Source organism: Pteropus alecto, unplaced genomic scaffold, assembly GCF_000325575.1.
Source record: "Pteropus alecto unplaced genomic scaffold, ASM32557v1 scaffold106, whole genome shotgun sequence".
NCBI lineage: Eukaryota > Metazoa > Chordata > Mammalia > Chiroptera > Pteropodidae > Pteropus > Pteropus alecto.
The window spans coordinates 17,810,969-17,838,872 of NW_006442103.1; the positions used below are offsets into that span (position 1 = coordinate 17,810,969).

Here is a 27,904-nt window from a genome sequence, read left to right on the forward strand (position 1 = left end):
TCACGCGATGGTGGTGACATCCTCCTTCAAATTGTCATCGTCACAAAGCGATAAGCCCGTAAAACTAAAAAGGACAGGAAGTGGGGGTGGGGGGAGAGGGAAGGGCTCAGAGGTTTTTCCTGGTTTACCCTCAGAGTGCCCTTCAGTGTAGTGACCACACACCGCAGATTTTCTTAAACAATCCCACTTTCAACTCTTTCTGCTCCACTATATTCGCCAAGAAACTCGTGAAATAAAATGTCCCAACTTTTGGTTTGGAAATTGTGGTCAAAACCACCATTTTTGTTTGTTTGTTTGTTTGTTTGTTTTTCATAGACCACTGCAGTAGTCAATTCTGGACAGTGGGAATGGGTCTCAGAGAGGCACAGGGCGTCACGCCTCACGAAGCCACACTGGTTTCACCCGAGAGCCTCTTGGTCAGCCAAAACGCCACACCCCCATTTCACAGATGGGGGTGCTAAAGTCTAAAACTGGTAGCTACCACGACATCGGCTCCTTGATTTTGCGGGCGTCTGAAAACTATTTGCAATGATGAGTGAAACGAGGTGGGAAATGTTATTACCTTGACAAATGACGCCAGAATTCTTTGGAGGATTAAGGCTCCTTTTCAAAGAGGGAGACCATCCCCTGCTCAAAGTTTCTTTTTCTTTTTTCTTTCTTTTTTCTTTCGTTCCACCCCGCCGACTCGGGGCAGAGGGATGCGCACAGATGACCTCGTACTGTCCCTACATCCGTAAGGTTCTCTAAGCTGATGATGATACGCTGCGAGAATCTCCCTGGACTCGTGCCCCTGGAGAGGAGCTGGAGGTTTCCTGCTGTTGGGGCCCCTTTCTGCTGCTAAAAGAAACTTTTGGAGGCTGCACAAGCCCCATCTAAGCCTTCCCCCACCTGCCTCCCCTCGGTGCCCGACACAGCTCTCTCATTCTCTCTCTCCCATTGTTTTCCCAACATCCCTCCCTTCATAAAAGCTGTCTGGCCGGGAGCTTAAAATATTGCTGGACAGTAAAACCTACCCATCAGGGCCAATCCGGTCATATCTGCTCAGTCGTGCAGCACAGTAGGGGCGGGGTAGAGAATTGGGAGGTGGGCTTTTAGGTGCCAAAGGAAAGAGCCCACAGTTGCCATTTTGCTGCTGAGCGCCAGGAGAGGGAGCGAGCACGTATTTCTCCGGGGGACCCTACTCTTGTTGGCAAGTTTTCCTCGGGTGCTATCAGTTTGGGGCCTTCCCATCTCCCCACTCCCTCACCCCCACCCCTGCTTCTTTCCCAGCCTCATCTTTGGGCCACTTCCGGGCTTCTCCATGAGGACAAATACTGTCACTAACGCTAGGTCTCGGGTTGGGACGGCTGGGCTCAGAGTTCAATTCTGAAAACCCTCCTGGACTTGGCCGAAGGGTTGGCAGAGGTGTGGAAGGAAAAGACATATTTATGGGGTGGGTAGGGAACCATAGAGATGTCCCAATTCTAACTACAACTTGACTTTTTGAGGTCTCTTCACTTTTCAGAGTGAGCTAACATGCCTCCAGGATTCCAGAGGGTGTAAACTAAGTATTCGCTGTTTATGAGAGTTCGGTACTTTTGCACTCACATTCCGCACTGGGAACAGTAGTAATGGCTATCGAGTGCTGCGGGTGTAGGGGAGGCTTCATGCTTCGCCTTTTTGATGTTGGAGCGTTTCGTGGAGCACGGAGAAAGGTCTGGCTAAGGACCGTAAAACTCTGGGGGATCCTGGGGGTACGTTCTGTTGTCTCTCCATGGGAGCTGCTGGGTAATGTGGCTGTTCCAGAAACGTGAATGGAGGAGGCACATTTACCGGCCCCCCACAAACCGGGGCCCTAAGAGGCCGTCTAATCCTGTGGGGAACTTGTTAACATGGGTGTGTGTGTGATGTTCTGTCTCTTTAAAGCCAGGAGAAGGCTTTGCCACAGGAAATAGCCCCAGGCTTGTCGCGGGACAGCCAGGGCGCAGTCCGGGCCCTGCCCTCACTAGCCGAGCCATCTCGGGAGACAGGCTTAACCTCCTGGTCTATCTCCCTATCTGGTAATGGGAGCTGGTAACAAACGGTTCTCTAACATCCCTCTGTGGACCTGTCAGTTTTGGTCCAAATGCAATTTTTCAGCAGTCGGTGACAAAAAGTATGACAATAATGTAGTAAACAACATCGTAAAATTTTCACCGAGTTACATGTGCTTGATTTAAAGGCCCGTCTTTCATTCTGAAATTATGTCCTTTCTAGTTTTGTATTTCAATTCCCCTTTTTATACAACGATGTTGAAAACAGACCACAGTCGCAGTTAGTGACTTAATACGTGTCTTGTTCTCATGTCCCTGCTCGGCAAAATAAGGAGTTGGCGGCCCTGTGGCAGTCGTCCTAGTTCACCGTTATTGTCGTCTGCGAAAGGCAGGTCTGAGAACCACAGCCCTAGTTCACGGGATGTCACGGGAACGGAAATAAGATATGGGAACGTGTATAATTTATAAACAGATAAGGGCTCCCCCAACCTAAGGTGTTATTTTAATCCTTACCTGAAACCGGAGGCCTCCGGTGGGGTGTCCTGGCGGACGCTCTGCGGGAAAACCCCGTCAGTTTAGTTTCCCTCCGTGATAGATCTGTTCTCTGAATTTTCACAAGCGAAAGTAAACAGAATTGCTTCTTGGAAGGAGAGAGGGGAAATGTCCTTCCTCCAGTGTGGGTTTCCCCGAGCTCAGACGTGCTCCCATCTGACTTCCTTCCAGTGTGAAGTCTGTGGTTAGGCATCAGGCACTTCCCCCAGGACCTGTAAGGCTTCTCTCCCTAGCCGCGCCGTCGACCTGTTTCGATGGCATGAAAATGGAAAGATTTTGTCCTAAGTTACAGTTTCTCGCCTTCCATTGTTTTAAGAAACTTTGTAACTGGACATTAAAAAAAAACAAAACCCTCAAACAATCCTGGCATTGCAGGATGGGGTGTGGAAGAGACAGCCCTGTTTGCTTTGAACTTGGAAATTACTAATCGCGTGGTCAGGAGGGTCTCGGTGTGTCATAAACACATGTCCTGACACTCACGTGTCAAGAGTCATCGGCCTTCCAGTTTATATATTTGATCTTATATAAAACAGTGTCTCAAAACGGCAAGTTTGGGATCCATTCACTGTTCTTTTCTGATCATTGCCATTTCTTCGCTGGTTTTCAATCTCCCCACGGCTACCTGCTGTGGAAACTCGAGTTCCCTAGACTAAGTGATACCAGCATTCCATGACCCCAGGGACTGAGACTTTCGGATTCCAAACGATGGTTATCGGTCCCGTCCACAGCTGTCCGCGGGGCTCCAACTCTGTGGCGGTCTTTGTTCTGTGTCGTGATTGTTCACAAAAGATGAAGACGAAACGGTCCTTGCCCTCCCAGAGCTTTTGATCCTAAAGGGGGAAAACTATGACTGGTAGACGTACAGTGCCGAGAGCACATGCTCGCTGCACACAGTCATGCAGACGCATCAGTGAAACACCCACGAAAGTCCAGAAAGGCTAATGGGGTACAAGTAAGGTCTTCAGGTTGACATATCAGCGGAGTTATAAGTCATTAGATTTAGAGTACATTAAAGCCAGACTTGATATTACAGGAGTGAATTACATAAATTGTTTTAACATGAATGTTAGATTAAACTATTTGATAAGAAGTTTGCATTTTCCCGACTCTGCCACCAATAGCATTTATGTTTGGGCTGCTTGCCTGACTGCGATGTTCTCCACCTTTTTCCAGAATGGCTGCCGCTCTTTACAGGGCAAGCTCTAGACTTCGCTGAACTTTGAGCGGTGTTCGAGGCAGAGGAATAGTTATACACACAACCGGGATTCTGCACGGCTCGTTCTGAGTGGGGGACAGTCCCTCTCTGTTCCCTGTTGCTACACGGAACTCTCCCCAATGCTGGAGTCATGACTGGGGATGCCACAGCTGCTCTCATCTTCCCAGGAGGAAGAAGCTGCTGTCGGACACCCCGCCTAATTGGGAGTTTCTGGGGCTCCAAGAGGAGCATCACCATCTGCTCTCCGACGAGAAGCAGATGGCTGTTATGTGTACCCTGGGAGCACAGTCTGGGCATTGCTCATGCCTGCAATCAGTGTCGGCCACCAAGTCCTGTCTGGCCGGGCTCCAAACCACAGGTTGGATGGAGGCTTTAAGATGCCATTTGTCTATCCCATCCTAAAGCCGAAAATCACACCTCATTTGAGACGCCACTTTTCATCGCCCATTCAAGTGTTTAACGAATATCACTGTCGTTAAAAGCCGTGGGCATATTCCTTTGGCCCCGTGGGCTTCTGATCCCGTAGGGTGGGGGCACGGCTGGAGGAAGCCCAGAGCAGCACCTCTCCGAAGGTCAGTGATGAGCAAACGCCACCACTCTAGAGCTGTTCAAGCTGGAGGAACATCTGTCCCAGGCTGAGGTGGAAGCTTTGATCACAGTCCTTCACAGGTCACCAGCTCGCACGACAGGTTCACACGGGATAAATGACCCAGTGAGCACACGTCACCCCCGTCAGTTCAACCTCCTCTCCGTTAGTCGCTGCCGTTGCTGAGGCATCGTGCACTATCATGTTTACCGGTTTTCGTTGTTTTCTACGGACCGATTTTTACCTCTGTTAAAATAACGGCATCTTACAGGTCCGAAAACCTTTCATTCCGCAGGACACTGAAAGTGTCCTAGCGAGCCATCCTCACTGTATAACACAATTCCTTCCCAAAGCACTGTCTCCATTCCTTAGGTTTAAAAGAGTAGTAATTATAATTTTAAGATACTGCTCTCAATTTGTAAAGCTATTAAGAAAGGTTTCCACATCTCAACCCAGAAAAGAGAAAACATAAATTAAGAATACAAGAGTCAGAGAACTGTGTAGTGATCACAGGCAGTGAATCTCCGGGGTGTCACAGAACAGACTGAGCCTGGGGATCAGGCAGACGGAACTGCTACTATGTAGCTGTCTGATCATAAAAGATTCATCTAACCTCTCTGAGCCTCAACTTAGTTAACAAAAACTTATTGAAGTCTCATTACGTGCTGGGCTCTGTGACAGGCATTGAGTCCACAGCTGGAAACGAAACAGGTGTGGGCCATACCCCGTGAAGTCCAGCAGGATCAGATTAAACGAAATAATGACAAAGGTCTGTCACAAAATAGATATTTAATAGATCTCCGTTTCCTTCCACTTCTCTTCAAACCTATGATCATTATATAACCTCAGCACAGTCAAAAGTAAGATGGTTACAGACAATTTCATAGATACGAGAATTTTTTATTTTTTATTTTTTTTTTTTGAGGGAGGAAACAAATGTCATGATCTAGGGTATTTTTCAGCATTATGCCTCATGAACCTTACTTAGTTCTGCTGTAGTCTTGATTTAATTCCATGTAACCAAGGGTTTCTATTTATGGTTCATAATGAATCTGGGTGAAGTTCGGGGAATTATACACATATTGCCTCATTCACCCTATTAGGCCGCTTATGAAGTGAATGAGAACAGAAATTGCCATCCGAACGCCCTCCACGGATGAGGACGCTAACGGAAGCGGATTCCTTTTGTCCCCTAGTCCTCGTCTGCGCAGAGGGAGCCCCCAGCAGATGCCGTTGACAGGTGGACTCGGGAAGCAGAGGGGACCCCCGAGAGTTAGGCAACACGGCCGGGCCCAGGGTCGGGTCGTGGCCGCTCAGCTTTTGCCCTGTCCCCTCCTCCAGGTGGGTGAGCGATGGGCGACTGGAGCTTCCTGGGCAACATCTTGGAGGAGGTGAACGAGCACTCCACGGTCATCGGCCGCGTCTGGCTCACCGTGCTCTTCATCTTCCGCATCCTCATCCTGGGCACGGCGGCGGAGTTCGTGTGGGGCGACGAGCAGTCCGACTTCGTGTGCAACACCCAGCAGCCGGGCTGCGAGAACGTGTGCTACGACGAGGCCTTCCCCATCTCCCACATCCGCCTGTGGGTGCTGCAGATCATCTTCGTGTCCACGCCGTCGCTCGTGTACGTGGGCCACGCCGTGCACCACGTGCGCATGGAGGAGAAGCGCAAGGAGCGCGAGGCGGAGGAGCTGTGCCAGCAGGCGGCGGGCGACAGTGGCGAGCGGGGGCCGCTGCCCGCCGACCAGGGCAGCATCAAGAAGAGCAGCAGCAGCAGCAAGGGCACCAAGAAGTTCCGGCTGGAGGGGACCTTGCTGAGGACCTACATCTGCCACATCGTCTTCAAGACCCTCTTCGAGGTGGGCTTCGTCGTGGGCCACTACTTCTTGTACGGGTTCCGGATCCTGCCCCTGTACCGCTGCAGCCGCTGGCCCTGCCCCAACGTGGTGGACTGCTTCGTGTCACGGCCCACGGAGAAGACCATCTTCATCCTGTTCATGCTGTCCGTGGCCTCCGTGTCCCTCTTCCTCAACATTCTGGAGATGAGCCACCTGGGCCTGAAGAGGATCCGCTCTGCCTTCAAGAGGCAGGTGGAGCAGCCGCTGGGGGAGATTCCCGAGAAGTCCCTGCACTCCATCGCCGTGTCCTCCATCCAGAAGGCCAAGGGCTACCAGCTGCTGGAAGAAGAGAAAATCGTGTCGCACTACTTCCCCCTGACCGAGGTGGGCATGGTGGAGACCAGCCCACTGTCCGCCAAGCCTTTCGGGCAGTTCGAGGAGAAGATGGGCACGGGGCCCCTTGGGGACCTGTCCCGGGCTTACCAAGAGACGCTGCCCTCCTACGCTCAGGTGGGAGCACAGGAGGTGGAGGCGGAGGAGCCGCCTGCGGAGGAGGGAGCCGAAGCCGAGGTGGCGGAGAAAAGGCAGGAGGCGGACAGAGTGAGCACCGAAGGGCAGGAGACCAACGACGAGCTGGAGGGGGACAGAGTGGAGACCCCCGGAGCCGGGAAGGAGGGCGAGAAGGAAGAGCTGCCGGCCGAGAAGGCGTCAAAGCAAGGACTGCCGGCCGAGAAGGCGCCTTCCCTGTGTCCGGAGCTGACGGGGGACGACACCAGACCCCTGAGCAGGCTGAGCAAAGCCAGCAGCAGGGCCAGGTCAGATGACCTCACCGTATGAAGCGACGCCGCAGGAAGAAAAATCGCCCAGCTAACACCGGGCAGCGTGAAAGCAAAAGACACCGCCGTGATTTGAGTCTGCTGTCCCCACCCCACTCCCCACACACACACACACACACCCCTGGTTGGACAGGCGTGCCATGGGACAATGCATGCTGTGCAACCAGGAAATTGTCTCTCCCGTATACAAGCGCTACCGAGACAAAGCCACTGTCCCATCAGAGTTCCCAGTCTCCCATGCCCACCCTGATCCCCTACCCCAGCGCCCCCCGGGACTCTGCTTTCATCCCCATTTCTCCAAAGACATCCTTCTGATCGGAGTTGCGATTGCCCCATAGCTCTATACCAGTCTTGTCTCAAGCTCCTTAACTCAGCCAGGCTTTGTCACGCGGGCCCTTCCCTGACAGACACCACGTGACCAAATGTCAGGGGTCTCAAATGCAGATGCCTACGGGATGCGGGCAAGTGAGTTCGGTGGGTAAAGCGGGCCTGTTCTAATGCCCTGGGGAGTGGGGCTCTGGAAGTTAGAGAGCAGAGGGCGGCCACCGCCCCGTTCCAGGTGGTGGTACCTGGCGGTGTTACCTGGCCATCCGATTGCTCAGGAGAAGCCAGAAGCCCAAACTTCGAAGTGAAATCTCCAACATTTTTAGTGCTGCCAACTGAATCTTAAATAGGCCACGTGCGCCAAAAAGTGTGCAAGCCAACTTGAACCTGTGGGCACCAACTCGCACGGTCACCTTACACCAGCGAGCCCACCTTTCCTCTGGAATTGGTCATTCGTGGTTTCAACTTGTTTCTGTGGCTTCCGACCCCATCTCACCATTTGGAGCGTTTGGTTTAAATCATCAGTCTGGGAGATGCCCAGAGTTCTCACTGTCTTCTCTTTTAGGTCACTGTGGCACCTGGGTTCTGATGCAATTTATATCCCTCCTATCGGTGGGAATTCTGCCCTGGGTAGCATCAGAGAAAGAAATCAAGACCCCAGACCCTCTCTCCCTGCAAACTAAAAAGGCTTTGAGACCTGGTCACAGTTTACTTCCCCGAAGCTAAGAAGCTCTTTTCTTTCCTCTCCTCTTCCAAAATCAGTGCTCAGCCTAAAATCTACTCCTCCTTTTGCTGAGAACGGGGAGCGAGCCCAGCTTCGAGCCGGAGGATACCTGCCCGCAGACCTGCCTTGAGTCGAGTCAGCTCTCAGGCGTTAGACATGTACAGAAAGGGCCGCCTGAGTGGCACTCGGGGGAGCCGCTTCCGGAGTGGGAGTCCAAACAGCCAGGATCCCAAAGTCCAATCCCAGGCCAGGCTTCGTCCCTGGGAGAGACGTAGAGGCTGAAGGGAGCAAGAGGGATCCCCGAGGTCTCCCACCCTTCGCCCCCACAACCAATACTCCTCAAACTCAGAGTCCAGTCAGGGAGAGTCCTCAGCTCCAAGTACATATTCACACGGGGAGCGATTTTACCCAAAGCCAATCAAAGCCAAGAGCAGAGGGCAAAAGTGATCACCAAGACGGTTCATCTAAACCCCAGTTACGCTTCATGGACTGCATTGCCAAGGCCAAGGCAGCGGGGGATAAAAACCAAGGTGACATGGCAGAGATCTGGACAGGAGACCCTCAGGGGACCCAGAGGAGGTGCCCGGAAAAACTGCCTTCGTCCCGCCTTCCCTCCATCCAGCACCAGGTGTGCAGACGTCCTGTGCCGCTCTCAGATTTCCGCCTGCCTTTCATTCCAGGTGTCCGTTTCCGGAGCAGAGCCTCCCCCAAAGCCAGTCCTCTCTGCGACGTATTCTCGGTCTTTGGTGCCCCCTTCTGAAGCAGAGTGGTCTGCGAATTAAACCGATTCAAAGGTCTGATCGTTGGTTGGTTGGTCGGTTGGTTGGTTACTCCAGGGAAATTTGACATTTTAAAAGAGAAAGCCTCAACTATATTTTATCCGGGTTAATCCAAAGTGACAGCCTTTAACGAAGGAATGTGTGGGGCGGTGGTGTATTTATCCTGTAGACATGTGACTTTCTGGTTGCCATTTGAACCAACGCCATTGCACACAGACCTCCTTCTGTGTGGTGACAAAAAGGACGGGACCTCAGGCCCGAGAGCCAGACAGCCCATCACCGACGCCAACGGCTGCGCCCTCGCTCCCACTGCTTCGTCGGTGAAGATCCATCCATTCTAAGAAGATACAAACTCAGAGCCTGAGAATAGCTTGGTCCTTCCCGGGATCAAGTGTCCGTCTCGACTAGGACCTAATCCAAAACAGAAGAGAGAAAGAAAACTGCCTTCCGTTCTAAGTGGAGTCCGCCGGGGCTGTCGTGGAGCCAGGGAAGGTCGCTGGTCTCCCTGTCTCTGCTCGGCCGCGGGCGTGTGAGCGAGCGCATTTCCTCGCATGACACAGCGTCCTGCTTCAGGGTCCCTACCGACCCCGCCACCAAAGAAGGGGCCATTTTCCCTTAATCGTCTCAACAAACGAGGAAGCCTATTTTGAAAGACACAGACACAGGCATCGAGGAACCGGGTTTTATTTGGTTTTGTTTCCATTTCTGCCGTGTCGTAGCTGTGTTATTGTCACCCCTTAACCTCTCTGTACCTCAGTTTTCTGTCTACAGACTAGAGATGGCATTTGCCACCGACCTACCTCCAGGGGCCTCCTGAGGATTAATGAGTTGGCTGCCGCACCTGGAGCCTGCTGAGTGGTGCCGCTCCCTGAGAGGTCTTCAGACAGCGGGGAGACTCGGAGGAAGGGCAGGTGGATGCTCTTCACCTGTCGCTCCCAACCTGCCCTGCAGTTACCTGGTGAGATCGGTTTTCTCAGAAAAGACTCAAAACAGAATCTCGACCTCATATGTTTAGTAGGAACCTAGGGCTCTTTGACCTTGAGAAATGTCCAGAGACAGATTGGCGATTGCTTTCGTCCTCCGGAAAATGTCCCTTCTGTGCCCCATCCTAAGCCGCCACACAGCTGCTGCCAGATTCCACTCACGGGCGGTTGAGTGTCTGTGAGGCCCTTACTCTGTGCAGCCCGATCCCTCAGTATCTGTTTTGAGGCAAATAATTATGACCGACTCAGGATTATTATCCTTCCGGCTCCCTTAGGTGTAGCTTTAAATCCTGCTCCTGGTCCCTCCCGTGTTAGACGAACCCCTTAGGGCATGTGGACCTACCAATGAAAAGAAGCATTGGACAGTAGGATACTGAAAGTGTCTCTCCCACTGGAATACAAGGGCTGATAGCTTGATAGCAACGACGACACCTCTGTCAGGAGATCTGTGACCGGAAGGGATAGAGTCCCTTCGAGTTCAGTTAGGAAGTTTTAAGCCTGGCTCTGGAATTCCCACGCCTAGCACTTGGGGCGTTCTAATATGGCCTGTATGCTTCTCCACATGACTTCGTCCCTTGCCACACATGTGAAGCATCCAACAGAGAATTAGACAAATATTTCTGGATGTGGGTGTGACCCGGGGATCAGATTTTCCCACAAAGAACAATGAAGTTTAAGTCAGAAGTGTTGGCTGCCCCTTGTTGACTCTGGGGACCCCAGGAGGTCACTTACCTTTTCCACATGATAACTTCCCCTCAGTTAACTGAGAATAACAAGCTTTAGTGAATCGATACCCAGGAAACACTCTGAGCATTCTAGAAGAAATAAGTGTTTTTTGTTTTTTTAACTCAGTAATTTGAAAATAAAGCAAAAGAAGGCAGGCCTTATCCAATCGGTCAGAAGTCCTTATCGTAAAATGTCTACTGACAGTCACCACTTTCAAACACTCAGATCGTTAACTATGAGGCTGATAAAAAGTGAGCCAATCAGTAAAGTGAAAGAAGTAAATTAAGAGGAACAAAACGTCAACATTTCTGTAGTCTGGAATTCCTAAGAATTATACTACAAACAAAGAACATCTTTAATCGTGTAAGAATTCATTGCTGAAAATGAAGCTGCAGATACTCAGCTTCCCAGGGCTCTAGTGCAGAGATGACCAGCTGCTTAGACAGTCCCTGGCTCCTGGCTCAAGGGAGTCCGTGGGTCCTGAAGGAACTGCATGCAGAAACTCTCAGTCCGCACCCTGCGGAAGGCCTGGGGCAAGGCTGGTGCTGACCGCTCTCCACGAGTTCGTGAGGGTGACTGGGGCATGGGGGGTGGGGAGGGTACGAATGAACATACCACCCACACGGCACCTCCCACCCTGCTCCCCCACCTCCTCCTCCCTCCTTCCCCTGACCCTGAATTAGCCCTTTAGGCAGATTGTGTGCGAACGATCACACCACCGAGTTAGCCAAGTTTAGATGAAAAAAGTTTGCCTGGTTGGATGGAAACTCCTCTGAGTGTAAAAACAATCTGTAAAACAAAATAAGTGTGTGCCTAGAAGTGATAGAGAAGTAGTCAGGGAAACGTTCCCTTCTCGTAATTACTGTATTATAACCAGATATGTAGTTGGGAAGGAAGGAGAAAAAAGAAATAAAATTCTAGGATCAGCAGTTAGATAAGAGGAAGGAAAGATTTTTATGAAAGACAAGGCAGACCACCCGAGACATCGCAGCTCCCTGAGCCAGAGAAGAGGGTGCCCTGCGGTGGCAGTGGTCACCGAGGTGGCAGTGGGCTCTACTGTAGGCTCCAGCCCCACTGCCCTCTGGGAGTTCTCCAGGACAGACAAAGAGAATTCTGGAAGAATTCGTAGAGTTTCCTGGAGGGAAAAATAGATGGCTCCATCGCCTTTTTTTGCAAACGTTTCCATCTGTGAAATAAGATCAGTAGACACGCAGCTAAGGAGCGCATTCATGAAAACTTCCCGTGGAAATCTCTGGCAAAAGGACGGGCTTTACTGGGACTGTGTCCTGACTTCTCCAACCTTCCACCTCCTTGTGTCGGAGCTAATAGTCACCTGTTAGACTGTTACCAAACAAATAAAACTAACTTGACTTTTCACCATCTTTGCGTTTTCTTTCGACCTGTCAGCCAAGCTAATCTGTGAAGAGACTGACTGCCCCGGTTTCTGGTTGTTCTTCCTTTGGAATTAAGGAGTTGGGGAACGAGAGGGCTGGGGTACAGGGAGAGAGGCAGTAGTCTGCTGGTAAACATTTAACAACCAGCTCCCTCCAGGGTGAAAAGCCCTGGTTTTGTTGCATTGGCCAATTTCCCTGGTGTAAATTCTCCCATCATCGCCAATTTGAAGCTACCAACACAAGGTCACTCGACACAGAGATGGAAAGAGACATACGCGACATTATAAAATATGCCCACCGTACAATAGACATAAATAACTCCAAGAGCATGGATAATAATAAAATAAAGAAGGGACGCGCTTTCAGTATTTATTACCTTTATAGCTCATATTTTTAATTAAGTTTATGTCATTTAATTGTTAATAACGGCTGTACGTAAAACTAGCTCACGAAATTCCAAGAAACTTAGCAAATGATGCTTACAAGCCAGGAAAAGCCAGCTCCAGCACACCACTGGGTGGAGCAGAGGAGTATGTAATTCAGAAAGAACATGAAAACTTTCCTTATCGATTGAGATCTGATCTCTCTCCTTCTCACACAAACCTCAGGGAAAATCAAAAAGCACATATACTTGTTTGGCCTTATAGGAAGAGGCAAAAGAATAGGATTTGTTCTCTTCCATGTCATGGAGAACTGTAGAAAGAGTTAAAGTTAAGTCATTACAGATCACAATAAATAGATATGTTAAAATAAAATTAGCCAAACGATTCTGCCCGGGATTTATCATCCTACTTCTCTGCTTAAAATTCTTCAATGGCTCTTCATTGCTTACCCAGTAATTTCTCAATTCTTTATAACTGACGTCAGCCCACCTAGAGAGGATGTCTGTCTTCATCTGCCCAGACTTTATTCCTCCTTTTTTCTATAATAACATCACATAGGGGAAATACCCTTCCTCGATTAGATATAGCCTTGGTGGGATTCTTAGCAATGTTTACTTGAATTCCCTGGTCAAGGGTCGGGTGTTTTTAACTCAAATGAGCCTTTTTTCTATGATCGGCTCCTTCTCACCCTTCAGGGTTTAGCTCAGTTGTCTTCTTTCTTATGAAATTTCACAGACTTCCCAAAGTTGGTCGTGCCCTCCTTCATGATTTCTCAGTACTTCTGAGCACTTCTAGCAAATTGTTTCATTTCTTGCTTTTCTTCCATCTGCCTACGAGCAAATTTAGGATAGGGATTTCATCCTGTATATATCTCTGAATATTTGGTATTTTGCACAGTGCCTGGAATATGGTAATATTTGGTTAACGAGTGCCGGAACACCTCCCAAGGCAAGAAGGAGATAATTGGCCAAGCACTGGGCAGCACCAGAGCAGGCACATACTCCTAAGAATATATCTGAAGAAGAGGTTCCCTGTTGGTCCCAGGATTTCCGGGCTTGAAGACAAGCAGGTTGCTTTGTTTATGAATCAAGGAAGGAAAAGAGATTATCATATGAATTGCTGGAAGTCATCAACCAGAGCAGCCTTGGAGCCACGGGCCAAAGATGGCAGTCGGAGTCTTTGAATGACTGTAGAGCAGAAGGCCCCACGCCTGTCGATTCCCACTGACTGGGATGTAAACTTTATAGGAAATAAAAAAATAATAATTAAAGTGTATTGTATTGATCCTCTGTGGTCCCAAGATTTATCCGTTATAGGATCTAGCATTATTTTATCTCTTTACAGAGTTTAGAGGGGATTATAGCAAAACCCTAAAATTTGTGGCTTTGTCTTAATAGTTGAACAGTCAATGCTAAAGAAATGAAAATTAAAGGCTAGAGCCCCAGGATATGCCACACCAATAATTAGTAAAAATGTCACCTGTGATGATTTGTGTTATTAGTTACCTATTGCTATGTGAGAAATCACTCTGAAACTAACTGGCCCAAAATAATACTAAGCATGCATTTATCTCTCACAGTATCTGCAGGAATTCTGGAGCAGCTTGAGGTCCCTCACGAGGTCACAGTGAGGTAGTGACAGGGCCTGCAGTTCCAGAGGTTTGCCTGGGGTGTAGGGTCCACCCACTCACTCACACAGCGCTGGCAAGTCACTTTCTCTCCATGGGTCTGCCTGAGGGTCCTCACCAGCTGCTGGTTGGTTTCTCCCAGAGCAAGTGATCCCAGAGATCAAGGCAGAAGCTTCGGTGTCTTTTATGACCTAACCCTAGAAGTCACATACTGTGACTTCCACCATGTTTTCTTGGTCACTTTCTCTCAGACTACCCCAACTACTGTGGAGAAAATAAACTTTCTAGGGGCAAGATTTGAGGTAAAGCCATCAATTTTGGCTCCTTTCTTCTTCTTCTTCTTCTTTTTTAATGATTGACTCATACATGTGGTATGTGTTGTAATCTGCTCCAAATTCTTTAGGAAGTAGGTAGGATTTGAACAATCAACGGTAACTATAACGTGAGTTCCAGATCGCTGTATTATTTCCACCATGAAGAAAGCCCTCGGCCAAGGATAATATATGGACATGACTCCGTTGGCCAGGACAGAATTCTGTCTTTCGTTTGTTTCTTTTTTTTCTTTTTCTCTAGCTTCTGTTTTTCTCTAACACCCAGCTTTCCCGAAAACTGCAGTTTTTCTAATTCATCTAAGTTTTCCAGCTGCGTTTCTCTTCCTTTCTCATTGGCTACACTGGTTAGATCTGCGGATGGACCGAATTCTTCACCACGATATTATTTTATTATAACAAACAACAAATAAAAAAGCAGACTGCTGAAATAAATCATGGCATAATCATACGATGGATATTATTGAGTCAATGAAAATGTAAAATCTTCGTCATAAGAAAATGCTCATGATGCATGTCTAAGTAAAACAGTACACAGCCAAACATTATATTATGCTCATTGTATCCATTTTGGGGAAAACGAAAAAGTATATGTGCCTGGATGTGGGTGTGTAACCGAGTAACCAAGAATAAGAATGAATATTCCAGGCGTTGGCAATACACCGGTATTGAGCTCCTTTGTGGTCATTTGACCAAAGTTACAGTGGTAAATCACAGCCAGAAATAAAGGCGGAGGCTTCTCGAAAATGAGGAAATGTTCACATCTGTTCATTATCCTGATAAGAGATGAATCCCGGAGCTCGAAGTGGTGGGGAGGTCGGGAGGGCTTTTGGCCCTGCCCAGGCTCAGAGAGCAGGAGACCCAGATTTAAGTGTGGAGAAGTTCAGAACAGTTATGGAAAAGCGTGAACATCTATTATTTATAATTATGAATTTTAATTCATATATTCAATTTTTAATTTCCTCTCTCTAGATCCTTCCCTTTTATTCACAAATTATATGGATCAAATTAACTCTGCATAAGAATTATATTAGTAGGGAATCCCCCAGATGAGTTTTAATAAATGAGAAAAAATTTAATGTAATATACTTTAAATAATGCCTCTGAGTCTTTCCGAATTTGGGAGATATACGATTATCAGTTCAATTTAAATAATTGGCAACCAAGAGTTTTAAATACACATCTAAACTGATTAGTAATGAAGGAAAACTGTGACTATAAATTCATGATAGTAATAATAATGGGTAAAAATTATTGCATACTTACTACAGAGTACTTATTTTTCTAAGGGTTTTAAGTGTATTACTTATTTAATCCTTGCGATAACCTCATGGCTAAGCTACCATTATTATTTCTATTTTTTAGATGAGGAAAATAAGATACAAAAACTTGCCCGGGGGCACACAACAGGAAAGCATATGGCCTCAAGGACAACAGAGCACTTGATTCAGCATTAACTCTAACTCATCTGAAACCATCAAGGGCCTGGACAGGACATCCTAAGTGCATACCAGGTCAGTGCCAAGGTCAACATATCCAAAATAACGCTGTAATAAGGGGAAAGAACTAAAGTGCACAGCCAAGAAGGTCTGAACGAGTGGGGACCAACCAGGGAAGCTGTTCAGATTAGATTCAAAGAAGATGAGCCTGGGGGATTTTTGAGCCAAAGCACAGTGGTTGTTGCTCAGGTTGTTGTTGCTCAGGCTGTCGAGTGAACGTGCCTAGAGGGAGAAATAAAAAAAAAAACAAAACAGAGCACACTCTGGCCCTCAGCCACCTTTCTCCAGGCAAATCAGAGCCGACCTTCACCCCCGTGAAGGCCCCAGCTCCTTCTAGGAAGCCTTTGACTCTCACAGACAGACCTCCGGCCCTGTCAGTGTCTAGAAGTATCTCCTGGGAAACAGTTAAAAATTCCCAGGAGACACTCTCAGAAACCCACCGGTCTGCCTTAGGACCCATGAATCTACATTTTAAAAAAGCTTCCCAAGCAGTGCAAGTACCACACTTTGAGAAAACTGCCCCTCTACACTTTCTAGGTACGAAGTATAGAAGTTATCCACGGAACCATTGGGAGGTAAGTACTTCCTCTCTGAATATTTGGGGTTTCCTGGCCAGCTTACCTTGGTGGCTCCCTAGGGTATATGGTAGGGTTTGAGGTCTCAGTGAACCTGGCATAGCAAGGAAAGCTACATGATACGTGGACAGAGGCAGCTGGAGAAGGTTGCCATGGAATTGTCATACATCTCAATGTCACATATCTCAAAAGATCCCAAACTTACAGTTGCACGTGAATCTAATACTACATCGCAATAAAAAGTTTAAAAAGAAAATTCCTAACAGAAGTTATCCAACCACTGACATGGGCAGGCACTATGTGTGTGCACGGAGAAGGGATGCTAGGGTGTTTCACAGCAATTCGGTGTTAGTAGCAACTCCTGGACCCAGTCTTTTTATGAATTTGGAGGAAGAAGGGAATTTAGGTAGCTGTCAGGATGTGAATGGTGCTGCAAGGTGAGAGATTATAGGAGGTATTAACACTGTAGTTATTATGAAAAAGAATGCAGTACATTGGTATAAATAAACACTGGTCCTAGGGATATTGATTGGTCATGTTGTCAGTCGGCTCTTTACTGGCTGTCTCTCAATCAATGGAAAGCAAAGGCCAGTAGTTATGAACATAAAGTAGTTTGGAAAGCATCCTTGGAAAATGGGACAAGAACTGGGGGCACGGTCAGAGCTTAGGTGGCCAGACAGTCCTTGGGGGTAGAAGCAGAAGGTCTCACTGCTGAACAGGAGAGCAGTGGCTAGAGTGGGTTGGGAACATAGTACCAGGGTAGAGAAGGGAGGACAAGTCATTCTGGTGACAGAGCCCATCACCACTGGGAAAGAGACTTGCTTTGAGAGGAGTTTTGATTGGACATTAATCTAGTGTGAAGGTGTCTGGAGACATTCTGCAAGCAAATGCAGAGGGTAGCAGTTCACTAGGTCACCCAGGCCTGTCCTTTACCTAGACACAGGCATTACAGTAGGGAGAATCCTGAATGGTATCATTCAAAGCTCTGCACAGGCCAGGGGCTAGTGGGATTGCATACCTTTCTCTGCTATGCCAAGTTCACTGAGACCCTGAATGCTACCATGCACCCGAGTAAGCCACCAAGATAAGCCTTTTGCCTTGACATGCTCTCCCAGCATTTTGCAATATCACATGGCCTTGAACCTCAGAGATTCTAACTTGTGATGTGTAGGTAAGTGCTTACACAGTAGCATCTGTGTAGGCATCTACCTGCTTCCTTGATAGATGTAGCCAGGGACACAAAGTTCTCTGGTTTAAGATGCTCCCATAACAGGGCTGCCTCCACTGCTCCCTGGCCTTCTGGATCAGGGAATGGACAACTGATAGGTAGTTTGGGCTGCTTAATATGTCAGAGTTCAACACTTAGAAAGCGAGGCACCTTCCTTTGTGTCCAATAAATTTGTTAGTCTCAGTTACTTAGGTTGCAGTAGTCTAAGCATTTGGGTCCTAGATGCCAGGTCCACTCAAGGCTGTGCTTCTAGATATTGACAGCAACTTTGATGGCAGCCACTCCCACAGTGGGCGATTGCCCTCAGCTGGAGCCAGCTTCTAGGACTTTGAGACTCCAGGGACTGTACGCACTAGCTAGAGCCTAGGTGGGAAAGGATAAATAAGCCATCTTCAGACTCTTAAAGAATTATTCTTTGTTTTGAATTAAATCAAACTTCATTTAACTTCCAGTTTTTTGTCCCACATATATTTCTTGGGGCCATATCAATTCTACTTATATTTTCACGTGAAGATAACTGACGTTACTGGGTCTTCTTCAATTCTTTTCACGGATCCTCGTCCAGTGGCTCACCTCTGAGCATGCTCCAACCCATCTATGTGCCTCTTAAAAGTGTGCTAAAAAGAATGCAGTACACCAAGTGTGGTCTGATGGATACTGAGTAAGGAATCATCACTCCTTTATTAAAGATGGCGTGCTTTTTTTCCTTTCCTTATTTATTTTTTGGATCGCATCATAAGTTTACGTGGTTAGCTATATTTGCGAAAATCTCATCTTCCCTTCCACTCTCCCCTCACCTATAATTGTGCATTTGTTTCTGGAGCCAAGCATAAGTTTTAACATTTAGAACACAATGCCTGACTTAGGGTCTAACTCATTATAATAATCATTATTAACTTCATCTTATTTGCTATGACCATTACAAAATGGAATTATCATTTAAAACAAGATGGAAGTTCAGACTCCACCTCCTTCAGCCTCAAAAATGGAAACACTACTTTGCATTACCTATGCTTTTGGATTGTTAGACCACGGGCTCTTACTCCGCCCCTTTTAGTTGGGCCCCGCCCCAGAGTGGCGTCTCTCTGGCCCCGCCCCAGAGCGGCGTCCCCCCTGGCCCCGCCCCCTGCGACTCGGCTCCCGCGGGGAAGCGCTCAATACAGCCGCTGATTGGCTGGCTGGGGCGCAACTTGATGGCGTCGGGCTGGCGCGCGGCGGCCCCGGTGGCCGTTCTCGGGCAAAGGCCACCTGTGTAAGGGGTCCCGCGGCCCGAGCGTGCTGTGGCCTCGGTGAGTCGGAAGCGGAGGCATGAGCCACCTTTACGTTTCGGCATGAGTTTCTTGATAGACTCCAGCATCATGATTACCTCCCAGGTGAGCCCCTGCTTCCCTTTCCCGAATCGTCGCCCGCGGCCCGCGCCTGCCTCATTCTGGACCCGGGCTCCGGGAAGGTGTGGAATTTGCTGCGTCCGGCTCCCTCCGCCGCGTCCTGCAGCCGTCAGCGCCCCCACCCGGCCTCCATCTTCCCACCTGCCCCCTTTCCCCGCTTTCGCGTCCGCATTTGGAAGGGGTCAGGTGGCCTCAGCGCTCAGAGCCGGTTCCGCGACGAGGGAGCGGTCCCCAGCTTCCCGAAGCCTCTGGACTCAGCTGCTGACCCATGCATTGAGGAAGAATGTGGTTCCGGGCGCGGAGTGCGTCGCAGGCCAATCGGGGCTGGCTCCTGGGGACACGTGGGGACTTTGCTGGCTAGTTATCAAATCCTGAATCCGGGTGCGGAGGAATTTGCCGGTGTCACTTCAGAGATCTTCAGAGTACGAGGTTTCGATCGTGCACTGACACCTCATTCTTTGTCCTCTGTTCGTTGCTCACATGTTTTGGATCTTTTTCTGACCCTCCTTCCTTCCCGACTGGTCACCTTCATTCATTTGTACAGTCAACCAGCTTTTATCGACCGTTATATAAGGCTCTGAGGGTACAAACATAAATAAGACACTGACTGTCCCTGCTTTATAGAAGCGTCGTCTTGTGAGCCTTTTGTTTTTACCATGTCATTCGTTGAGTTAGCCTGTTTAATTCATAGCATTTATCACAGCACTGATACCATTTATGTATTTGTTAATGAATTTATTTTCTGAAATGTAGCCTCTCCCAGAGCAAGTACTCAATAATACATGTTGGCTGGCTGTTAATATTTGTAAAAGCTCAGACTATCTAATTATTGATCTTTCCCCCTCTCATTTTTCCAGTAATTTAAAGTATGTTTTCCTAATCTTTTTTTTTTCAAGTGGCAAAAGTCGTTTCTTTTGGGGATTCGAGGTAAATTAAGTCTTTAGGTTTAGATCCAGTTTTTATACTGCTTCATCCTAATGCTTCTGTCTTTGGAAGAGAGCATTGTCCTTGTCTCTTGAAAAACTTTTATTACAACATTATAGAAAGTATGAAACAAGGAACACCCTAATACAATACCTTTTTTTATTTTTGAATTACCATCCTTTATATAGTTATCATAATTATTGTTTTTATTGGCTGCATAATATTCCAACGGATTGATGTACAAAGATCTGGACATGTGATTTTCTTGCTTTTCAAACTTTTCTGTGGCTTCCTGCTGCCCTTGGTGACAACTCGGGGTTATTTTTCGCCTGATATCAACTCAAGAAAAATGACAGTATTTAAGTAGCATTTTTTTTTTCACTCAGAATAAAAATAAGAATTTCAGTCAGGAAATTGGCATTGCGTTGTGGCCTCTCGGATTTTTAACACAGACATAATTGATAAGTTGAACCAAGAAAAAGGCTTTCTGATTTTTTATTCAGTATAATCCTTTAATTTTCACAATGCATTCACATGCAGTATTAAATTTTAATTCTCAAACCTGCTCTTTGCAAATGAGGAACTAAGACTCAAAGAATCCTTTGCATGGAATATTCTCTGTCCAAATATTTATGTGGCTGCTTCATTATCATTTAGGTATCAGTAAAAATGTCACTTCGGGAAGGCTTTACCTGACTCCCCACTCCCAATCAAAGTAGCCTCCATTCCAGCCACCTTCTATCTCATTTCCCTGTTTTAATTTCTTCTTAGCATCATCTATCACTATTGTTTATTTATGTGTTTAAAGTCTGTGAGGTGCGGGATATTGTCTTCTCTGGTGTAGTGCCTAGCATTTAAATCAGTTGCTGGCACATAGTACAGGCCTAATAAACATTTACATAATAAAAAGCACCTGTCTAGAGAGGCGTGGTTACCTTAGGAACACCCGCCCCTCATTTTTCCTGTTTTGTATCAGCTGAGAGGCGTGGTTACCTTAGAAAGCACCTGCCTAGAGAGCGTGGTTACCTTAGAAACACCTGCCCCTCATTTTTCCTGTTTTGTATCAGACTAAAATCTGAAGTTAGAGGTCAAGTACTGAAGCTGGTCAGGTGACATCTTGGTGTAGAGATTGTTCACCATGCCCCAGGTTAAAGTTCAAATCCTTAGTGTGGCTTTACCAGGTGTCTCATGACGAGACCCCAGCTCCCACCTCGCCAGCATCGGCTCTCATCATTTCTCACTTCACTTTACAGTCTTACTAAACTTCTACTTCCCTAACCTGGCCATGCTATTATGCCTTCAGACTTCCACAGCTGTTGTCTCTTTCTGGACTTTTCTCCAGACCCCTCCACTTCTGTCTTCTATTCAGCTTTCTGATGTCAGCTTGAACATCCAAGAAGCTTCTCTCAGACTGGGCCAAGTGTCCCTATACATGCCCGTTTCCCTTAGAACAACACTGTCACCCTGCTGTGTAATTTCTTGTCTGTCTCCTCCACAGATTGTAAACTCCTCCAGAGTCCATGCTCTCTTGTTCACCATTCTCTTCCTAGGACCTGGCACATATTAGGCACTAATAAATATTTATTAAATGAATAAAAGGGTAAATAAATGATGCAAGAAAGGGGTCTTTTCGGTCAGTTCTTTAATAACTGTGCTGCCAGCGGCCATCTTTTTTTTTTTTTTTTTTTATCTGTAGTTAATTTTCAATATAAGAGTCAGTTTTTGTAAAGGCAACTGTTATCTAACTCATGTTTTGAGCCCTCCGTACAGTCATGAGACTTATCATTTCCAAAGTATACTCTAAGTCCAAGGTCAAGACTCTGCACAGTTCTAAAAATATTTTTTCAATAAGAAGCCATGCAGATGTTTGAGATTGCCTGTTCCTTCTGCATGCTTTTTAGATCTTCCATAATCTTGCCAGAATTCATATTTATCTTGGAATTAATGGAGTCTCCAGTTACTTTTTCATACTAGTTTTATGAAAATCTTTTTAAGCTTTTTGTCAATGTGAAAGGAGCCGACAATGAAATATTAAAGGTATTTTTTCTCCCATTTCCCATCCCCTCATATAGAATATCATTTTTGCTTGTTTTCCTTGTTTAAAGTTCCCTTGGCACCAAGTTTCCCTTGGTGATGATTTGTAATAGCCAGAGGGTATCCTAGGCGGTCTAGGGGTATCATCTCCTAATCTATTCGCCCCTTTTCTTCTCAGTCTGGATTTATGGATCCAAGCTACTACTGTCTCCTACCTTCTCGTTTCTTTGCCTACATACAAAAGGCCACGCTGGGATCATGGCTGTAGTTTGTCTACTACTAATTTCAAGGGCCTAAAGGCTGCTGTAGAAAATTCCACAGCTGTAGATTTCCGACACCATGAGTTTATGGACATCCTTAGCTCACTGAATCGTTTTTCTTTTCTCCTTGACTTTAATCAGCTACTTGTTCATTTCCCTTCGTAATGTATGAATCTTTATCACTCTCCTCAAAGCCCCTTTTTCCATCCTCACCTCTCTTACTCTTTGAGGATGACCTTGCCTCCTCCTCTATCAACAAAAATGAGGCCAAAGGTGTGATCTATTTCCTACATCTTAATCTAAGCAGCTGTCTATATCCACATCCATCCCCAACTCCTCTCCTCCCACATCAGAAATAAGGGGCCCTGTACTGTTTAAGGACATCCTCTCCACCTGCGCCTTTGACCACGGAGCAGCTTATGGTGAAGTGGTTAAAAGCACAGCTTTAAAGTCGGTCAGACTTCAGATTGAATCTTGACTCCGACACTCACTATAAATGGATTAACTTTTATAAGCCTCAGCTTTCTCTGAAATGAGGCAATAAAGAGTGAAATCTTGCCATTTGCGACAACATGGATGGACCTAGAGGGTATTATGCTAAGTGAAATAAGCCAGACAGAGACAAATATATATATATATATATGTGTATATATATATATACACACACACACATACACACACACACACACACATATATACATATATTGTACACACACACACACACACACTACATCTTCTTTATCCATATATCAATGGACACCTAGGTTGCTTCCATATCTTGGCTATTACTAGTAATCCTACAGGGAACAGAGGGCGCATATATCTTTTCTGATTAGTGTTTTTGTTTTCTTTGGATAAATACCCAGAAGTGAAATTGCTAGGTCATCTGGCAGCTCTATTTTTAATTGTTTAAGAAATCTCCACGCTGGTTTTCATAGTGGCTGAACTAATTTGCAGTCCCACCAACAGTGCGTGAGGGGTCCCTTTTCTTCCCATCGTCACCAGCACTTGTTTGTTGGTTTTTTGACGGCCGTTCTGACAGGCGTGAGGTGATATCTCATTGTGGTTGTAATCTGCATGATTAGCGATGTTGGGCATCTTTTCATATGTCTTTTGGCCATCCGTATGTCCTCTTTGGAGAAATATCTATTCAGGTCCTCTGCCCATTTATTAATTGGATTTGGGCGGGAGTGGGGTTGGTGTTAAGTTGTATAAGTTTCTTATGTATTTTGGATATTAACCCCTTATCAAATGCGTCATTTGCAAATATCTCCTCCCATTCAGTAGGTTGTCTTTTCATTTTGTTAATGGTTTCCCTCACTGTGCAAAAAATTTTTAGTTTTATGTTTTCTTGACATTTTTTTCCTCATAAAAGGATGTTGAATAAAAGTATTTAAACTAGACATTAAAAAGTGCATGGTAAGTGCTTCGTAAGGGGAATACAGGGTAGAATAGGGAGTCCATAAGAAGAACAACTTGTCTTTGTCAGGGGGTTCGGAGAAGGCCTTGCCGAGGCGGTAATAATGGCATCGAGAAATGCCGTCGAGACCCAAAGGAGAAGCTGGGAGTGGCCTGGAGAGAAGTTCCTGCCACAGGACACCATCTCCAGGCTCTCGATGTGAAATGATGTTGTGTCTAAAGAACCAAGGCAGTTTCATGTGGCTGAAAACATGAGTTTGGAGGGTAGGAGGGACGCGGGAGGAGTGTCTGCCAAACTGTGCGCCAGACTTCACTGGCTCCTAAAGTCAGTGGGAGGCATGAAAGAATTTTATTCTTCGATCAAGTTTCTAGACAATTTGAGAGGAGTTGTGCCAGAACGTGGGTGTGTTCTATTTACTAGAAGGTTCTATTTACTAGTGAAAAACACACCAGCTTTAGAGCACTGAACAGAGATGCCATGTGGCTGCTGGCCCCGATGCCAGCTTGAACCCAAACTGACAAAGCGGGGTCCTTCAACCCCTCGGCTTTACACTGAGAAGGCGACCACTTTATACGGATTACGGGGAGGGTGGAGAAGCTAAGAAAGCTCCACGCAGGAAAACAAAACACATCAGTCTTCCTACTAGTTTTCTTTTTTTTTTTAATCTTAACTTCTTTCTCATGAAGTTGTTTGTTTTTTTAGTACCTGGAAACATCATCTGTAAGAAAGCACGTTTCACTAACTCCTTTTTTATTTGCTAACTTCTCTGGCTCATGATGATTATCATAAGATTACAAGAAAAACATATACTTTAATTTTTGTCTAACTTAAAACACATTCTAAAACATGGATAATTTCAAAAATTGAAGAGCATTTTAATATCTAGTCCTAGCGTTGAGGACCTTAATAAATTTCGTATGAGTAGATCTCATCTTTAATCTCTGAGATCAATTAACTGTCCAGTTAGCAGACCTTCACTCATAAAATACTCTATATGAGGCATTTCTGAAAAGATTATGTGTATTAACCTTCTATCGTCTTTCTCTTTCAGATATTTTTCTTTGGATTTGGGTGGCTTTTCTTCATGCGCCAACTGTTTAAGGACTACGAGGTGAGAAGAGATCATTTTGACTATGCTTATACTGTATGAATTTAAATTATATTAAAATGAGGCAAGAAGAATAGTTTCATTAAAGGTCATGTCACTTCCAAGATAGGAAGTTTTTGCCAAACGAGTACCGTATAATTCTTAACTTGGAGGCTTAGTTGATTTTTTTTTTAACCATTTCTTTTTTTTTTTTGGTCTTTATTGAAATAGAATAGACAACTAGTTGCCTGCATTTACATTGTACAATTTGATGAGTTTATTTTTCATTTGTAGTTGGCATACAATACACCAGCCTCAGCTGTACAGCATATTGATCAGAGATCCACACAACTCGCAAAGCGCTCACCCCACCAACTCTAGCAGCCCTCTCCCCCGCCATGTTCATGCCAACATTACTGACCATCTTCCCCATGCTGTACTCTACTCCCCACGTCGACTCTGCAGCCATCCACCTGCGCTTCTCAACCCCTTTGCCCTCTTCTTCCCCCCACCCTCCCATCTAGTATCCCTCAAAATACTCTCTATGAGTTTATTTCCACTTTTGTTGTTGTTGTTGATTTTGTTCTTTAGATTGTATATGTACATGAACACCTGAGATATTTGTCTTTCTCTGTCTGACCCATTTCATTCAACGCGATACCTTCTAGGTCCATCAAGGCAATATCTTTTTCCATCCCCTTCTTTTTAGTCTGTGTGTGTCTTTTAATCTGAAGTGAGTCTCTCGTAGGCAGCATATGTAGGGGTCTTGTTTTCTCATCCATTTGGCCACCTTATCTTCTGGTTGTAGTGCTTAATTCTTTTCCATTTGAGGTACTTGTTGATAGGAATGTAGTTCTTACCATTCTTTATTCCTGTTTTTGATACCTGTTTTTTTCTTAAAGAAGTCCCACCAACATTTCCTGTAATACTGGCTCGGTGATGATAAATTCCTTTAGCTTATTTTTGTCTGGGAAGCTCTTTGTCTGTCCTTCATCTCTAAATGATAGCTTTGCTGGATATAGTATTCTTGGTCGTAGATCCTGGGTTTTCACCACGTCGAATATTTTGTGCCAAGCCCCTCTGTCCTGCATAGTTTCTTTTGAGAAATCAGCTGCCAATCTTACGAGCGCTCCCTTGTAGGTAACTAGATGTGTCTTGGTGTGGACCTCTTTGGATTCCTGGTTTTGGGGACTCTCTGAGCATCCTGGGGTTTTATGTCTATTTCCTTCACCAGGTTAGGGAGGTTTTCCATCATTATTTCTTCAAATCGCTGTTCAACATCTTATTTTCCCTCAGGTACCCCAATGACATGGATATTTTTTCCTTTAATAGTGTCCTATAGGCTCCTTAGATTATTGTAGATTTGGCTTCTTTTTTCTTGCCATTCTGATTGCGTGTCCTTGGCTTTCCCATCCTCTATATAGAGCATTTGATCCTCTTCTTTATTCACTTTGTTCATTCCATTTAATATACTTCTCATCTCAGATAATGTGTTTTTCATTTCTGACTGGTTCCCTTTTATAATTTCCATTTCCATTTTTATGTTTTTTATCTCTTTGTTGAAGTTCTCATTGAATTCATCTACCCTTTCATAAGTTCATGGGGCATCTTTATAACCAGTGTTTTGAACTCTGCATCTGTTAGCTTGCTTGACTCCATTATATCTTGATCTCTGTTCTGTTCTCTCACATGGTTTCTGCTGCTTTGTCTTCCCATTTTAGCTGCCTTTCCATGTCTGTTTCTATGGACTAAGCAAAGCTCCTAGGTCTTCCGGTCTTGTTAGTGTGGATTTGTGAAATAGGTGTCCAGTGGCACAGTCCTCAGAGAGGTTCAGCCACAGGCCAAATTTAGCCTAAGCCTGTGCCTCTCTGGGGACACCTGTTAAGATTCAGCAAGCAATCTGCAGATGCTGTGCTTATAGTTGTCTCAAAAGGCCACACCAGAAACCAGCTGCCTCCAGTGTGAGTCTAGGCGCTGCTCAGCAAGGAGCACCTGACTCGCCAAGGACACACCTGGATGTGGCTTGGATGGGGCCCCGAGTTGGAGGAGGTGGGGTTTCAGGGAATCCTCTGGACGGAGCGACCTCTCTTACCCAGTTCGATGACGTGAGGGCTATGGCTGTGCTGTGTCCGCGCACTGGGAGCGGGGAGGGCTCGACAGAGGAACAGTGGACACCGCAGGCACTTCTGCCGAGGAGAGAGCCTCGCTCTGGCACTCACTCCGACAGCTCAGTGTTGCCCTGTACGTCCCTGTGCAGCCGAACCAACACTGATGCTCAGAGCGAGCAGGTCGTTCACCGAGAAAATGCTCTCGCGATGTGGCCCCTTTAAGAGGCGCCTGCCACTGCCACTCCTGCAGCCTCTGTCCTGGGTCACCCCACGTCCTCGCCCTGCGTCCTCGCCCCGTCCTACCTTCTGCCATTGCAGGGTGATTTCTTGGATTTCTCCCTAATTGTATGGCTTGTTCATCTAGTTCCCAGGTGATTTCCTTGCTGTTTGCTCCTTGTTTCTGTCACAACTTCAATTTGGTCGCCAGAGGGATGGACAGAGCCTCTATCACCTATGCTATTTTTTTTCCCATCCTGATTTTTTTTTTTTTTTTTCTTTTTTTTAATGGCAAATCATGTATAGCCAGAAGCCAGGGGCAGGCAATGTCCTGCCTTGATCATCTCAGTATATACACCAATAGCAGAGTTATTCTTTGGGAGAGAATTTAACTTACGATGTCTCATAAGTGTTCCTGATCATTTGGATATCTGGCCTTCAGTGTTACATGACCGATCTCACATCCTAAGTTAATACCAAAATTCTAAGGCTGGTCTGGTTCTTATCTTAAGCCTCGAATTCAGAAAAATGCCTCCGTATGCTGGACATTTCCTAGTTAACCCTACTCGCTTAGTAATAAGCTCAGTGGTTATGGACTACTTTGGGGTCATTTCTAGGATATTCTCCATTAGACCTCCCCAGGGAGTCTGGGCTGTTATCTGAAAGAGCCCAGGATTCTAGAGCTTTCATTCTGCTCAATCCTTTAAAGCCTCCCGGGGGAGGTTCCAGAACTGGTCCAAGGCCTGCAGAGTGTTGAAGAAACCCTTTTAGCTCTAACCTGCATATATAAATCTGTCATATTTTTCATCAGTGTGCATCAGGAATTCTAAGTCTACTTATGACCCCGTCACTTCAT

At 46.3% G+C, this 27,904-nt stretch overlaps 2 protein-coding genes across 4 annotated transcripts in view; both read left to right on the forward strand.

Annotated features, from left to right (window-relative positions):
• Positions 1-1,153: 1,153 nt before the first annotated feature.
• On the forward strand, positions 1,154-7,050 carry GJA8 (gap junction protein alpha 8). Its single transcript, XM_006919699.1, has 2 exons — positions 1,154-1,189; positions 5,708-7,050. The coding sequence occupies exon 2, from the start codon at positions 5,719-5,721 to the stop codon at positions 7,039-7,041; it is 1,323 nt and encodes a 440-aa protein (XP_006919761.1). The 5' UTR covers positions 1,154-1,189; positions 5,708-5,718; the 3' UTR covers positions 7,042-7,050.
• An 11,727-nt stretch (positions 7,051-18,777) lies between these two features.
• The window catches only part of LOC102894424 (Golgi pH regulator), a 37,282-nt gene continuing 28,155 nt past the window's right edge, over positions 18,778-27,904 (forward strand). For 2 of the 3 annotated variants that reach the window (XM_006919700.3, XM_025052281.1), the window contains exons 1-2: positions 18,778-18,984; positions 24,689-24,748. In XM_006919700.3, coding sequence (XP_006919762.1) covers positions 18,943-18,984; positions 24,689-24,748 — 102 coding nt within the window. In that variant the 5' untranslated portion in view covers positions 18,778-18,942. The remainder of the gene's footprint in view (positions 18,985-24,688; positions 24,749-27,904) is intronic. The other variant, XM_025052282.1, reaches the window with a different exon arrangement.

What these genes read in the sequence shown, in the direction of transcription:
- GJA8 (XM_006919699.1), top strand. Translation starts at nt 5,719, where the DNA reads ATGGGCGACTGGAGCTTCCTGGGCAACATCTTGGAGGAGGTGAACGAG.